Below are 15,141 nucleotides of genomic sequence, written 5' to 3'. Positions count from 1 at the left end.
ACTTAACAGGGTTTGCCAGTCAAGGCATTGTTTAACCATGAAATATTTTACTTTCTTTTTAATTTGAACATGCTAGGGGGTCTGAGGGTTATCAGCCTTCCCTATGGGTGTATAGCTTCTCTTTGCAGTAACTAGTGTATAATCTACTAGCTTTCATTCTGGAAAAAAAAGACATTGAAAAACTGTAAAAATACAGTAGGTGTTGAATCAAGCATCTAATGCCAGTCTTATATCAACAGTGAACCCACGGTTGGAAATTGTCTTCTCAGTGACACTTTCCTTCTGTCTTTGGTGGGTTATGGCTGACTGTGCAACAAAATAAGCAGGGAATTACCATATCATAACTTCTTTCTTATCTCTATACTTTCTAAAGATGTTTGACTTTAGGAAATACATCTTAGAAAACTTAATGCTCACCGTTGACCAGCTGTTATCCTTGGAAAGCTAAAGTGGGGTTAGTAGGCCGAGCATTCCCATTTGGATCCTTAGGTTGGGTAGGATGCATTAAGCTCATTTACTGTCTGGAGCAGACAGATGCCCAGTTTTAACATGAATACTAAGCCTTTTCGTGTTTTACCTCTGCTTTTGTTACAGAAGCCCTCGAAACTCTCATCAGACAAGCAGAGAATTACACCAGCATTCTCTTTTGCAACACCTACAGGAACATGGCCCTAGAGGCTGCAGCCTCAGTTCAGGAGTTGTTCACTGATGTGGGGCTCTATTTATTTGGTGCGGATGTTAATCCTGAAGAGTTCATAAACAGATTCTTTGACAGTCTTTTCCCTCTTGTCTACAATCACCTCATTAGTCCTGGTGTGACGGACAGTTCCCTGGAATACTCAGAATGCATCCGGACGGCCCGCCGCGATGTTAGTCCATTTGGTAATATTCCCAAAAGAGTAATGGGGCAGATGGGGAGATCACTGCTGCCTAGCCGCACATTTCTGCAGGCGCTGAATCTGGGCATCGAAGTCATCAATACCACAGACCATCTGCACGTCTCCAAAGAGTGCAGCCGAGCCCTCCTGAGGATGCAGTACTGCCCTCTCTGCCAGGGCCTGACTCTCAGTAAGCCTTGCATGGGGTACTGCCTCAACGTCGTGAGAGGCTGCCTGGCACACACGGCAGAGCTGAATCCGCACTGGCATGCCTACATCCGGTCCTTGGAGGAACTGTCAGACGCCATGCACGGAACATACGACATTGAACATGTGCTCCTGAACTTCCACGTGCTCGTTAACGACGCTGTGATGCAAGCTCGCCTCAATGGACAGAAGTTATCGGAACAGGTAAGCAGCCCCGCCACATCTCCTGACCGACGGCTTAGAGCTCAGGCATTAGGTGTGTACATAAAGTTCTGTTGATTATAAGCACATCATTATGTACTTGAAAATGATGGCAGCTTAACAAGTTAATACGTCAGGAAAGAGTAGGAGAATGCATGGGATGCCATGTTTGAGTCAAGATATATTTTCTATATCTTACAGTAGATGGTTGGTTAGCTACTTTCCACTTTCTCCTCTAAGTAGAAGCCTTCTCCTAGTGTTAGGTCAGTGAGGGAGAGAGGACTCAGGTTGAAAATCGGGACCAGCATGGATCTGAATCTGCCGTCTGCCAGGAATTCCCAGATGCCTTAGATTCTTTGAGCCTGTCTCCTCAATGATAAAAAGAGAATAGTAACACGTAACTTTTGGAGTATTCTTTTTTGGGAAGGTAGACAATATGTATGCAAACTAACTAGTACGGTGTCTGTTATTCAAAAAATGGGTAGTTATTGTTAGCATTTCAGAGGTGTTCAGCATTAAAATAGAAAATGCCAATGATATATTCATTAAATGAAGACTTGACAGCTTAATGTTCAAAAGTGTTTCTTCACAGAGTCTTCAGAATCTGTCACAGTGATGGTGTAATGATTTTTCAAAATGTGCTATATGCAACATCCAAGAAGACTTTAGAAAGTGTTTGAAACAAAATCATCAAGTGAAAGGGCATGGGAGTTTTCTATTTGTCCCACCTTCTGTAGAGTCATTTTCTTATATATTCACAGGCTCCTGAGTAACATTCTCATACCCCATATAGTGAAGTAGGACCTGTTGCTGATGTTTAGCCTAAATCATTTCTCCTGAAACAAAATTATATTCCTTGGTGCTGAGAGAAGACATCTCCCTGCCCCCCAGTCCTAATTTACTGAATTAATAAACATCCTAATCGTTAGCCTTAAAAGTTATACTTTAATTTCTGGTAGATATTGGGTCTGAAAATATTTATGTGCAGTCATCTCTTCACCTTTCTTCTTAGCTTCCAGGGTCTTTGCAGGGCCTGTGTGAGCCTATAAGGTGCCCTTATGCAGATTAGACATGGTGCCCTCTTTAGGTGCACACCACACCCTTATATGGCTTGGTGGGTAGAGTGAGCTGGATTTCAACTTCTGCTTCCCAATTTATTCGGCTGGGTGTCCTTGGACAGTGAACAAGATTCCCAACAATATGCAATGGTCTGAATCTTTCTGCAATCTCAGATTTTTCTGGAGATCAGATAAGCACCAGAGCTTTTGGAAAGGATGTAATAAACCAACTCAAATGAGGTATAAAAGACGTTTAAGTTTTCGAGTATTTCTTAGTTACGAGAAATAAGATCCAGGAAACAAATATGATTATTATGATGTCAAGTATTTGTAGAAGGGAAGGCAGGCTCAAGAGCTCTGAAATCAAGTCCAGATTTGATTATTAATTTGGGGCATGCTATGTAACCTCGAAGGGACAGAGTTTTCTAATATACATAAGTAAATAGGTTTTAGTGCCTTTTATTATGTATTTTCAAGACCTGGAGGGCCTGTTTGTATCCTTAAAATACATCACATAGAAAATTATGTTTTTCCTATTTCAAACACTAAACTAACACAGGTTCGTACTTAGATAAACATGTTTTCAAGTCCTGAGTTGGCTAGTCATTTGTCATGTGGCCTGGGACAGCTACTAACACCTACTAACAAAGGATTCTGTTTGGTCTTGTGTGGAGGAAGTAGAAATGGTTCGGGTGGGATAATGTCTGTAAGGCTCTGACATTGATAGACACTCGTCCTGGAAATGCTTGCTTTTTTCTTTCCCTATTCTAAGGCCAGCCCTGAGCAAACCTCAGGGAAGCAGGTTACTTTAGTATCTTAAAGGATTAGAATCATCATTGTACTTGTGTTTTATAAATAAGTTTTATTTTTATTTATTTTTTAAATGATTTTATTTATTTTAGACAGAGAGCGTGGGTGAGCAGAGGGAGGGGCAGAGGAAGAGGGAGAGAGAGAATCTCAAGCAGACTCCATGCTGAGTGTGGAGCCCGACCTGGGATTTGATCTCAAAATCCTGAGATCATGACTTGAGACCAAACCAAGAGTAGGATGCTTAACCAACTGAGTCACCCAGGTGCCACTATAAGTAAGTTTTAAACAGGACTTCTGTCATATGAAACTCTATGGTAGATTTATAAAGAACATTCTTTTCTTTTAGGCAAATCATTTGATTTGATATAATCAACAGTCCTATGACTATCTTGAGAAATATTCATCATTACTAATAAGTTGTAGATTCTTTTCTAAATAAAACAACTGAGATTCTCTTTTAAACTTACGGCAATAGAAGAAGGAGATACTGACTTTAAATTCCTTGAAAATTGACTCATTAATATTTACTTCTGCCAACTTCAAAGTGATTTATAAGCTATTTATCAAGCTTCGATAACCAGTTCACACACCAATGAATTTAACAAATTCAAAATAAATTACTGGAGAGCCAGAAAATAATAACTTTCTCACATTCCCAAAGCAATTTGTGAGATCTAGGACTTCCTCAGTAATACATATTTTCACTTTAAGAAATCCATAGAGGAATCTGCTTATCATGTTTCCGTTGGATGAGTTTCAACTGGAAAGAAAAATGTTCTCAGTTTCCTGAGACTATCGTAAGTGTCTTCTATTTAATAAGCCATTAGAGAAACAGAACCTAATTTACAATAGAGTATTTTCATTTTATAATTATTCTGGGGCTTAAGACAATACTTAATTTAATAAAACATTAACAGCGAAGTGTAGATATTAGAACCACTGGCTCTCCTGTCCGACTGGATTTCACATCTGCTCTACCACTTACTAGCTGTGAGTTGGTGCATTTGATTACTCATCTCTCTCTGCTCTAGTTTCCTCTTTGGTGAAATGGAACAATAATACCTACATCATGGAGTTCTTGTTAGAATAAAATGAGCTTTCACACTAGATGAGTGTCTTGTACATGGTGAATGTTTGAATCCTACTAATTATCATCACGTTGTATTATTTATGGATACTTTGTTGGTTTCTCTGATGTTGTAAATGCTCCTAAAGCAAACACGCCTTTCCTAATGTGGTGTAGAGTTAAAAAAAATTTTAATGGTCATTTAATGTAAGCAAATGATTGTAAAGATTTTCCTTGAATGAGAAAAAACCTTGGAATTTTCAGAAAACATTATGCAACTCCATAATGTGTTTTAATATTAATGGCTATTAATTAATAATTAACAGATATAGGAAATCATTTAATGATTGAATGATTTGTTAGGGAATCATTTATTTATTTTGTAAATAAAGTTAATTTTTTTGCTATTCATTGTATTTAGCATATTATTAACAGAATTTAATACTTTAACTTATTCAAAGAACCTAGGACCTGTGTTAATTTCAGTGTTTCAACATCTTCTCAATGGAACAGATATTACTAAGAAACTCAGCTGAACATTGATTCTGTACAATTTTAGAAACAAATTTTTTTTTTTAGCTTTATTTGCATATAATTGACAAAAAAATTTTTTATTTAAATATCTGGTAGAATTCACCAGTGAAATTCGGTCCTGGGCTTTTCTTTGTTGAGAGGTGGGTTTTGTTGTTGTTGTTGTTGTTGTTTTACTGATTCAAACTCCTTACTCATTATTTGTTCAGATTTTCTATTTTTTTCATGATTTAGTTTTGGTAGGTTCTATGTTTCCAGGAATTTAACCATTTACTCTAGGTTATCCAGTGTGCTGGCATAAAGTTGTTCTTAGCAGTCTCTATGACTCTTTATATTTCTGTGATGTCAGTTGTAAACTGTGTCTCTTTTTTCACTTATAATTTTATTCTTTGAGTCTTCTCTATTTTTTTCTCAGTCTAGCCACTTTTTTATCCTTTCAAAAACCAGCTCTTTATTTCATTGATACTTTCTATTGTTTATCTAGTTTCCATTTCATTTATTTCTGCTTTGATCTTTGCTGTGTCTTTTCTTCTGGTAACTTTGGGCTTAGTTTGTTCTTTTTTCCCCTAGGTAAATATGTAAAGTTAGGTTGTCTTTTTGTGAGTTTTTTCCCCTTCCTGTAGGTGTTCATCACTATAAACTTCCAGCCAGCCCTGCTTTTGCTGGATCTCATAAATTTTGGTATGCTCTGTTTTCACAGCTGGGAGTTGGGGTTTCTCTCTGGATTGAATGGCGCTTTGCTGAGGGTGGGATTTACGGCAAGTGTGTATCTCAGTCCTTCCTGCCCATTGCAGGGTAGGGGTTTTCTCATCCACCCAGGGTGTTCAGCTAGTTTGTAGATTTCTTTCAGAGGAAATTTTTCTATGGGTAGTTGTATGTTCTGTCCATTTGGTGCATCTATGGGTGGAGAGAAATTCAGAGCCTCCTATGTTACCATCTTGGGAATTACTACCACAAAAAAAATTTTTTTAAGTCTGTAATGGGTTTAGAAACATAATTTCCAACAGTAAAAGTCCTAATTTGTATTTTTAAATAGATAATCAGTTTTTCACATCTCTTACCTATGCACTGTTAGTAGAGATTCAGCTGGTTGCGTTCAAATTACTTTAGACTAGCTATTCACTTCAATTTTAATACCTATCAAAATTGAGTTTAAGGTGAATCGTACACACTGGTGCACTCTAATTAAACTCTGTTGTGGAGATAACTATACCTCATCACTTCCTCTCTACATATTCACATTTATCTATATCTCAAAATGAAACCATAATAAATTAATCATGTGTTTTTAAGTATCTTGATGATATTCTTCTATATAAATTGAAAAGGAAAATTAAAATAGTAGCCGGGATTAATTCTGGTAAGGCACTAATTTGGTTCTATTTTTTCTAATGTGGTATAGAGTTGCTTAAAAATCATTGTGTTATATGATTTTGTATAATAAGGATTGTAGGACAAATAAGGTTGAGGCAACACATACTCTCTGAAGGGTGCATCCTTGAAATGGTTTCCAGTGGGAATGGTGGGAGGAATGTACACTCCAAGGACACAGGAGAGAGTTAGGAGCCTCCGATTGCCTGGGTCCAGCTCACATGTCCACTGGCAGTCACTTCCTCTCGGGGACAACCTCCAACAGTTCCACAAGAAACAAAAAGCCAAGAAGGCATTATGTCTGAAGCAAACTTTTTTTTTTTTTTTTTAACAAGCTTTCATTCATGTACATTTTTGTATTTGGCTGCCACAGAATAAAAGACTATGACCAAAGGTTATAAATCAACGACCTATGGACCAATTTTTTTGGTAGCTGGGCAAGACTTCATTGAAAATGTATTCATAATATATTTAAAGCTATCATTTTAACCTTTGCCTAATTTTTATTTAATTTATGTGGAGGGCTAATGTTTAACTTAGGATTAGTAGATGCTTCCATTGGACTTGTTCTTCTGAGAAGTAAAGCTGGAGCTCCACATGAGACAAGGGAGAGTCCTAAGAATTCAACTCGTCACAATCGAAGGGGAAAGATACTAGTTTCTAGGGTAAAAGACATCTCAGAAAGAATCCAATCTAAGTGGGCCAACCGAAAGTAGAAAAATCTATAAGCTCATAAGAAAAAGAGATTCATTAGACCGTGAGAGGCTAGTCCAAGTCATCATCTTATACAGAAGTCACTTCAAAATGTTTTCACCTGCTTAATTCTGCACACAAGGTAGTGAGAGGGAGCTTGCCATTGCGGAATGGCAGCCGGAGTATGTAGCCATAATTAGTGGGTTCTCCTCCCAGTGCTGGGACCATTGAGTTCTTTCCAGCTGTGGAATGAGGCAAAAAAATGTTCTGACTAGAGGTAATTCAAAGGTTCTATTGTCCAGTGATTTCCTACTCAAATAAATACAATATATCGAGATATTTCTATAACATGGTCAGCCTCTGCTGTTAAGAATTTTCTTCACATGCTTGATTAGATCTGAATCCTTCATCTTTTGGCTATTTCCCCCCGGTGCTTGTGGATTATGGGGGAAAGGGAGGTCCAATTTGGCCCTTTGAGAATGTCTGTAGAGCTTGAAATGATTTTCAGTAGTGAGGGCCAATCACAACCCACGTAGCTCATACGAGGTAAACCTATTTTTTTTAAGGAATACATTAGATAAGAAGCTTGCATAATTTAATTATAGATATTTCCTAAGACTTTGAAAATGTGGCATGATTAATTTGGGATTTTATCTTTCTGGGAAAGATTATAGTATGAATTACTTGAGAATAAGTACCGATAACCATGATTGTTTATTTCTACTTAATTTCCTAAGAGAGGAATAATTATTAAATGTCTTGTGAAGATCTGAAGATCTATAAAGGAAAATCTGGACAAAGATCTCCTGGAACAATGGCCTATCATGTTTTTAGATGGTTCTAGTTGTTTGACAATTCATCCTTACAGTGAATGAATAGTTGCATCCTCAATTGCCATGCATGGTACTCTAGATTGTAATGCTCTGAAGATAGGGACTAAGTCTTGGCCATCTTCAACTTCAGATATTTGAAGGCTATTATTTTGCCTGCTTTCCTGACATCTTTTCAGACTATTCACTCCTGTTTTATTCAATTCTTCTTTATAGACTTTTTTGTTAGGATCACTATTTATTTGCTTATTTATTTATTTATTTATTTATTATTATTTTTTTGTGGTGCAAAATGGTGGTTTATTAAAGCATGGGTCCTGTCCCCTTGTTGGGGCAAGTAAGGAAAAGGGAGGTTTCAAAGGAACTTTCATATGGTAAAGAGGACTGACATACAAGATACCAGAGCCATTGTCAAGATTGTTTCTCCCCCAGCAAGGTATTAACATTAAAACAGTTGGGAGATTCCTGGAAGAATGTCACACAGGTCCCACCCAGAGCCGGGAGTGGGGTGGGGTGGGAGAGGTCGTGCATATTATGCTTTGTCTTCAGCTAGCCGCTTCTGCTCCCTCATCATTCCTCCCTGAGCAATTTTGACCCTTAAATCTAAGGTTGTTGAAGGCAGAAGATCTCATTTTCTGTAATGTCCTCCTGCTGAATAGGGGCGTAGAGATGTCCCTAGCTAGGGGAGTTATGAAAGGGAAGGCAGCTGAATCTAAGGCTGACAGGAAGTCAGGAAGTATCTCTGTGGGTGGTAAGAATCATCTGTTGATGTGAAGTCATCGTAGGGACGGAGTCTCGCACTAAGTGGAAAGACACTGGTGGGGAAATCTGGAGTGGGTGGTGTTAGGTCCAGGGGGTGCTCTTCTTGATGGGGTTTTGGAATATAGGTGAAATTCGGTGGGGTGAGGTCCGGAGCCGACGACCAAGAATTTTAGAGACATCTTTGGTGCAAAGGATGGTTTATAGGATCTCTATTTTAACTACACAGCTCTGTCTGGCTCTTCTGGAGAACTTGCTGACTCAGGAGGGAGTTGGCCAGACTGGAGGAAGCCTGGGGGTTGACAACTGGTGGATACTGGGCATGGATCTTTTTATTCCCTCCCTATCACAGCCAAGTGCTCCTCCTTCCTCAGGGATCTGCCATCTGGAAGATTCCTGCTTGTGGTCTCAGGCCTTGCCAAATGCATTTTTTTTTTTTTTTTGAAAATAAGCAATGGAAGGACAGTTTTCAGAACCTTTAATTTCCTCATTCAATTTTTGTGTGACATATGCATTTGCTTTGTCAAGTTATTGATGTTTCTCTGAGCAAACAGAGCTCTTATCTCAGTAACATGAGCTTTTGTTTCCTGGGACTATGAGGGTTTTAATAATACCCAGTGATTCTTTTTAATTTTCCTGAAGTATTTTTGATTGAATTTTGTAAGTGGGTAGCTGTTCAGATGCATCACTGATGTCTTTGGCTGCTTTGGAGTGATTCTCCTCTACCTTAAATGGAATAAATTCTCTTTAAGTTGGATGCTCCATGCATAAAACTTTGTTTCCTTTTCTTGATTAAGCTCAAGAAGGATATGATATTTCTGTTGCAATTTTTGTCTCTCCCTTTCTACTTGGGTGTTTTCTGAATGCAGCAAAGCTTTCTTGGTTGGAGATTTTTCAAATGACTTTAAGTGATTTTTGCATTGAGAATTCTAGCTTCTGCAGTTACTTTGTGTGCATTTACGTTCTCATCTTTGAAAGTATGTAAACTGTTACTTAACTCAGTCATATAAATCAGCAATCCTTTGGCTTCACCAATTAAGGAACCTCCATTTTCCGATGCCTTCCTTATATCCAATTTCATGTTCACATAAACTGTGCCGTCTTCCCCAAAAACAGCAGTCTGACTATTCATCTGTAGCAGGTGTTCACCTAGAGGCTTGATCTGACTCTTTCTTTTAATAAGAATTTTTAATAAGATTCACTCCATGGGCAGAGTTTTATGAGATTATTTTTTCTCTTTAGTAAAATTGTCCACTCTATACTTCCATTTTTGAAATTCTTATGAAAGCAAGTTTATGCTTCTCTGAAGATTAGAATTTACCTCCAAAGTCCTCATTAGTGCTGTCTGAAGCTTTTCTCCATTGTTTGGCTGGATTTGGAAGGCTGTTTTAGTTGCAGCTTTGTTGGATTTGCTTTGATGCTTCTTCTAAGAATTTAACTTTGTTTATAATGTCAACCATCATCTGAACTTGTAAATATTTAGATTTTTCTCTTTTCCATGCTTCCTATAAGTACCTGGTTTAAGCTCAAGTAAAGAGTGGTAGTTTTCTAGCTCTTTATTCATGGTCTTCATATTTATTATGTCTTATAGGAAGTTTTAAAGCTTGCTTCCAGTATAGTTGATTCAAGGTTTCCAAACTCTCTTACAAAGTGGTACAAATTCGCAAACAATTTGGTATTTTTACTCTAGAGGGACAGACATTCCAGTGGCCTGTTCTTTGTTTCTGCTTCCATAGTAACAAAGGGTTTTAGACACAAAAAGAATCCATTCTGACTGTAAAAACTTCCACTTCTCACAGTATTATTCCCTGGGTTGCTGGGCCCCCACTGCTGGTCACGGAGCCTCCAGGATCAGCATGACACAGAGCATCATGGCCATCAGTGGAACTTCTCTGGACCCCCAGGCCACTGATGGCTCACCTCAGGTTGCCATGACTCTGTGGCCACACAGACCACCCAGCCCTGCATTGAGAGTTCTACCCAGAATGTCCCTGGTGCCTAAAAACCAGGGCAGACCTCAGCAGAGGTGGTAGAAGTGACAAGAAAAGAGTGTCTGCCACCTTTTGCCACCTCTTCACCCACAAAGTCAATGGTCATATCGCACGGCCCTGGGGGTGTGGACTAGGCTCCGTAGGCCAAAGCGGATGCTTAGCAGCTCTGGCCACCTGGGGTCTTCCTGGGCTGTGCCAAGAACTAAGCAGGGAAATGTCTTTCCACATCTGTAATTATTCTTGTTTGGGAAGCTCCACAGTGGAGGGTTGCATGTCCCCAGCACTGGCCACTTCTTCCGTAAGCTTTTCATTTTGTCTTTGAAGACCTAATCCAGCTGATGATGATTGGGGAAGACTCTGACTCTCAGTGCTCCCCTTGGTATGTTTCTTGCTGGCCGTGAATATGTGTGGGGAAGGATGTGAGATGCAGTCTGATAGGCCCTGGGTAGGATCTCTACTCACTTCTCTATTTTCACATATAACAACTAAAGAAGAACTAAGAGGACTTTTCAAAGTCTTCACATTTCAAGAATGTGCAATCTAACCATGGGGTCTTTGGCTCCACTCCCATTTTTCTCCTCGGACTGTGCCCTTAGGGCCTGCATGGACCAGAAGGGCTGGGGGCTGACATCTGACCCTTCGGCAGCTGTCTTTTGAGACGGGTAGAACCTCCCACTCTTTAAAACTGAAGTTTCCTGGTTCCTTCTTCCATTTTCAAGCACTCTGTGTTCATTTGGAGACGAGAATAAGCAGATGAGACACCGTTGCCCCTACTGCTTCCCCTGTTGTAAAACCACCCAAGGGAAATGGGAAAAGGGATAGACGTAGAAAGCCAGGGCAGGTGCGTGGTGGGTAGAAGAGGGTCGGTGTTAAGATGTGTCCTAAATTCTTCAGTGGCCTTCAAGCTGTGTCTGTCTATACGATAGGGACAGTCTGATTTGAAGAGGATCCCAATTCAGTCCATCAGTCAACAGTAGGTGTTTGGTGCTGGATATCACCATTGGGCAAGGAGTAATGCACATGAAGGTGACCTACCTCCAGGTTTGATCTAGGGATAGGAAACCTTTATCATCTAAGAGGATAGAGAAGGACTCTAATAATAATCTCCCTTATTACCAAATGTTACGTGGTTATAATTTTCTTCAATGAAGTAGTAATATTTTTTAAAGTTATCCAAAAAATGAGAAGAAGGCAAAACATTACCCTGTATTCTTTTGATGATTTAATAGGACAAAGCCCCCGAGTTATCAACTAGGTATATGTATTTTTTTTCTCTTTTAGTTACTATTTTACTCACTCTAAAAGCCATACTGTGCTCTGTAAAGCTAGATGTTAATTTGCAGATGATTAATACATTACAAATAATTATTGTCCTGTTGAATTACAAGTTATTTTTGTCTGAGTGAGAAAAAAACCCTGCAAAGTTATTGTTTTATTTACCTGAAAAATATTAATCTTATTTTTTATTATTCTAACATCAGAATATTATTCCACTGTTCTGTTTTTTTCACTGACTATAATGCTAATTTCTTTCAAGCAGCTTTATTGCTCTGTTTATTCTCTCATTAAGGAATTGAACCTTTCAGAATAGCTCTTTATATATTAGTTTTAGAGGTGTATTTTTTTATCTTTTTGAAAATGATGCTTTAATGCATTGAGAAAAAAAGGCACTACAAACATTATTTCTTATAATGGGTAAGACTGTTTTGGTAGGAAGTGCCAGAAACTCAAATTCATTTAATGCCTCCTAAGGAAAGGGGTGGATATTAGACCACATAACCAAAAGGTCAAATGCTACAGATAACTGAAGGTCTGATTTGATCTAGTTCCTTGTAAACATTATCAGGATTCTTGTCTACTTCTCAATGAAACTTTTGTCTAGGTTGGTTTGTTTCTCAGGCAGGCTTTCCCCAGGTGGTAACAAGGTAGGCCATAAAACTTCTAGGGTCATTACCTTCTAGTTTAGCAAGAAAAAATACTACTTATTTCTCATTGATCAAAATTCCCTATGTTCTTGCTTATCATTCTGGTTTTGGGCCTCTTCTTTTCCCTGAGGCATCTACTGGCCTCCTGACTGGCCACTTTAGGGTCATTTTCCCATTGTGGAGCCATAAATGGGATCAGCTCACTTAAACATGTCAGGAAAGATTTGGAGAGGGTATTTCCAGAGTATGAATACAGGACAGCAGAAAAAACAGAAAACAAAAAAGAAAAATCAAACAAACAAGAAATGAAAAAGTATACCTTCTATTAATAAAGGATTTAATGCATGATGACTATGTTAGAAATGTGCCAAAGAGCATCAACATACATGGAATAATAAATTAAGGTCTGAGCAAAATATAAATATACAAATTAAAGATAAAACATAATAGAATTAAAAAAATAATGTTAGAACTATTGTGGAAGTCCAAGAACATGATGGGATTACCAGAAGCATTTGCTTTAAATTCACAAGTAAGACATCCCTATCCTGTATTATACTCTACAAGTTAATGTTTACATAAAGGTACTAATTAATACAATTGGACAGCACATCAATAAAAAATATCCTGATAAAAATAGGCAAAGGGTTTAGACATTCTCCAAAGAAAGTATAAATGTGGCTAATAAAGTATGTTCTACATCATTAGTCATTAGGGACTGCAGATCAAACCACAATGAGACAATGAGATGCCACTTCATGCCCCTCCTAGGATGGCTATAATATAAGCAATCAACAATAACAAGTGTTAATTAACAACACAGGAAACAACAGATGTTGGTGAGGATGTGGAGAAAGGGGAACCCTCTTACACTGTTGGTGAGAATGCAGACTGGTGCAGCCACTCTGGAGAATAGTATGGAGGTTCCTCCAAAAGTTAGAAATAGAACCATTCTATTTTCCAGCAATTGCACTACTAGATATTTACTCAAAGAATACAAAAATACAGATTCAAAAGGGTACATGCCCCCCCGATGTTTATAGCTGCATTATCAACAATAGCCAAACTGTGGAAAGAGCCCAATGTCCATCAACTGATGAATGGCTAAAGAAGATGTTCTGTGTATATACAATGGAATATTACTCAGCAATCAAGAAGAATGAAATCTTGCCATTAGAACAACGTGGAGCTAGAATGTATTATGCTAGGCGAAATAAGTCAGTCAGAGAAAGACAAATACCATATGATTTCACTCATGTGGAATTTAAGAAACAATACAGATGAACATATGGGAGGAGGATAAAAAGAGGACGAGAAATAAGCCATAAGAGACTCCTAATGATAGAGAACACAGTGAGGGTTGCTGGAGGGGTGGTGGGTGGGAGATGGGTTAGATGGGGGATGGGTATTAAGGACGGCACTTGCGATGAGCGCTGTGTGTTGTATGTAAGTGATGAATCACTGCATTCTATTCCTGAAACCAATACTACATTATATCTTAACTAACTAGAATTTAAATAAAAATTTGAAGAAGAAAAAACAAAAACAAGCAAACAAAAGAGTAACAAGTGTTGGTGAGGCTGTGGAGAAATCTGGACACTCGTGCATTGCTGGAGAGATTGGAAATTAGTGCAGCTACTTTGGAAAAGTTAGGCAGCTCCTTATCTAGTTAAAACGTAGAGTGACCGCGTGAGCTAGCCATTCCAGGCTAAGGTGTGTACCCAAGAGAACTTAATACATGTGTTTCTAAAAACACATATAGATAACCATGGCAGCTTTGTTTATAATAGCCAAAAAGTGGAAATGACCTAAATGTTCATCAGTTGCTCAATGGATAAATAAAATGTTGTATAGCCCTACAATGGGACATTTTTCTACAATAAAATAAGAATGAAGTACTGTTGTATGCTACAATATGATTGAACCTTGAAAAGATTATGCTATGTGAAAGAAGTTAGTCCCAAAAGACCACATATCACATGATTCTGATCGTATGAAATGTCCAGAATAGCAAATTCATTGAGACAGAAAGTAGATTAGTGGTTCCTGGGAGCTGGGGTGATGGGGGAATGAGGGATTACTGCTAATGTGCATAGGACTGTTTTTGCAGGGGAAAATGATAAAAATATTGTAAAATTATATAATGATGACGGTTGCATATCTCTGTCGACATAGTGAAATTCACTGAACTGCAATTTCAAAAGGTTGAATTTTATGGTACATTAATTATATAACAATAAAGCTGTTATAAAAAAGTTATAATGTATAATTTTGAAAATTGACTCCTACAAAAGGAAAACCAGCATATTCCAGGGAATAATTTACATTTATAGGTTTGTGCTTTTTGTTGGCATATGCTTCTTGAGGCTTTGGGAACTCAGAGGGACAATGCTTCTATTCATTTGTCATCCAAATGACACACTAAAAATGTTTTTGGAGACATTTTATCATTTAATGCTTCAAGGTCCTTCAGTGAAATAATTTCCCCCCATATATTAAAGGTAATGTTTTCTCCGCAGATAGTAAATTTTCCGACCTTGAAAAACTGCTCTTCTCATTGGAGAAGTTTTGGGGTCAGATTAAAAACGAATAGATAGATCATCTCGTTCATTTATCCAAACCTCCAGCAAATACCCTTGGAGTGTTTGCAGTTTACCAGGCGTTGCTGGGCACGGGGTATAGACACCAGCCGGACACCCAGTTGTGCTGTCGGAGCTGACAGTAGACTCACTCACTTTTCCAGAGCACTTTTGCCTTTCTAGTCTATTCTCCACCCAGAAGTCAGAATAATCTTAACACACTATAAAATGGATTATGCTTA

The 15,141-nt window shown here is 38.2% G+C and overlaps 1 protein-coding gene across 9 annotated transcripts in view; it reads left to right on the top strand.

Annotated features, from left to right (window-relative positions):
- GPC5 (glypican 5) overlaps positions 1-15,141 on the top strand; it is a 1,368,657-nt gene that overhangs the window by 265,631 nt on the left and 1,087,885 nt on the right. For all 9 annotated transcript variants that reach the window (XR_013446907.1, XR_013446906.1, XM_078070199.1 and 6 more), the window contains exon 3: positions 595-1,289. Coding sequence is in view for 7 of the 9 variants with exons in the window: in XM_078070199.1 (XP_077926325.1) it covers positions 595-1,289 (695 nt within the window). In the remaining 2 variants the exon portion in view is untranslated. The remainder of the gene's footprint in view (positions 1-594; positions 1,290-15,141) is intronic.

The sequence above is a fragment of the Halichoerus grypus genome, chromosome 4, assembly GCF_964656455.1.
Source record: "Halichoerus grypus chromosome 4, mHalGry1.hap1.1, whole genome shotgun sequence".
In the NCBI taxonomy this organism is placed as follows: Eukaryota; Metazoa; Chordata; class Mammalia; order Carnivora; family Phocidae; genus Halichoerus; species Halichoerus grypus.
The sequence above is the reverse complement of the archived record's forward strand: the minus strand, read 5'-3'. Positions and strand labels throughout refer to the sequence as shown.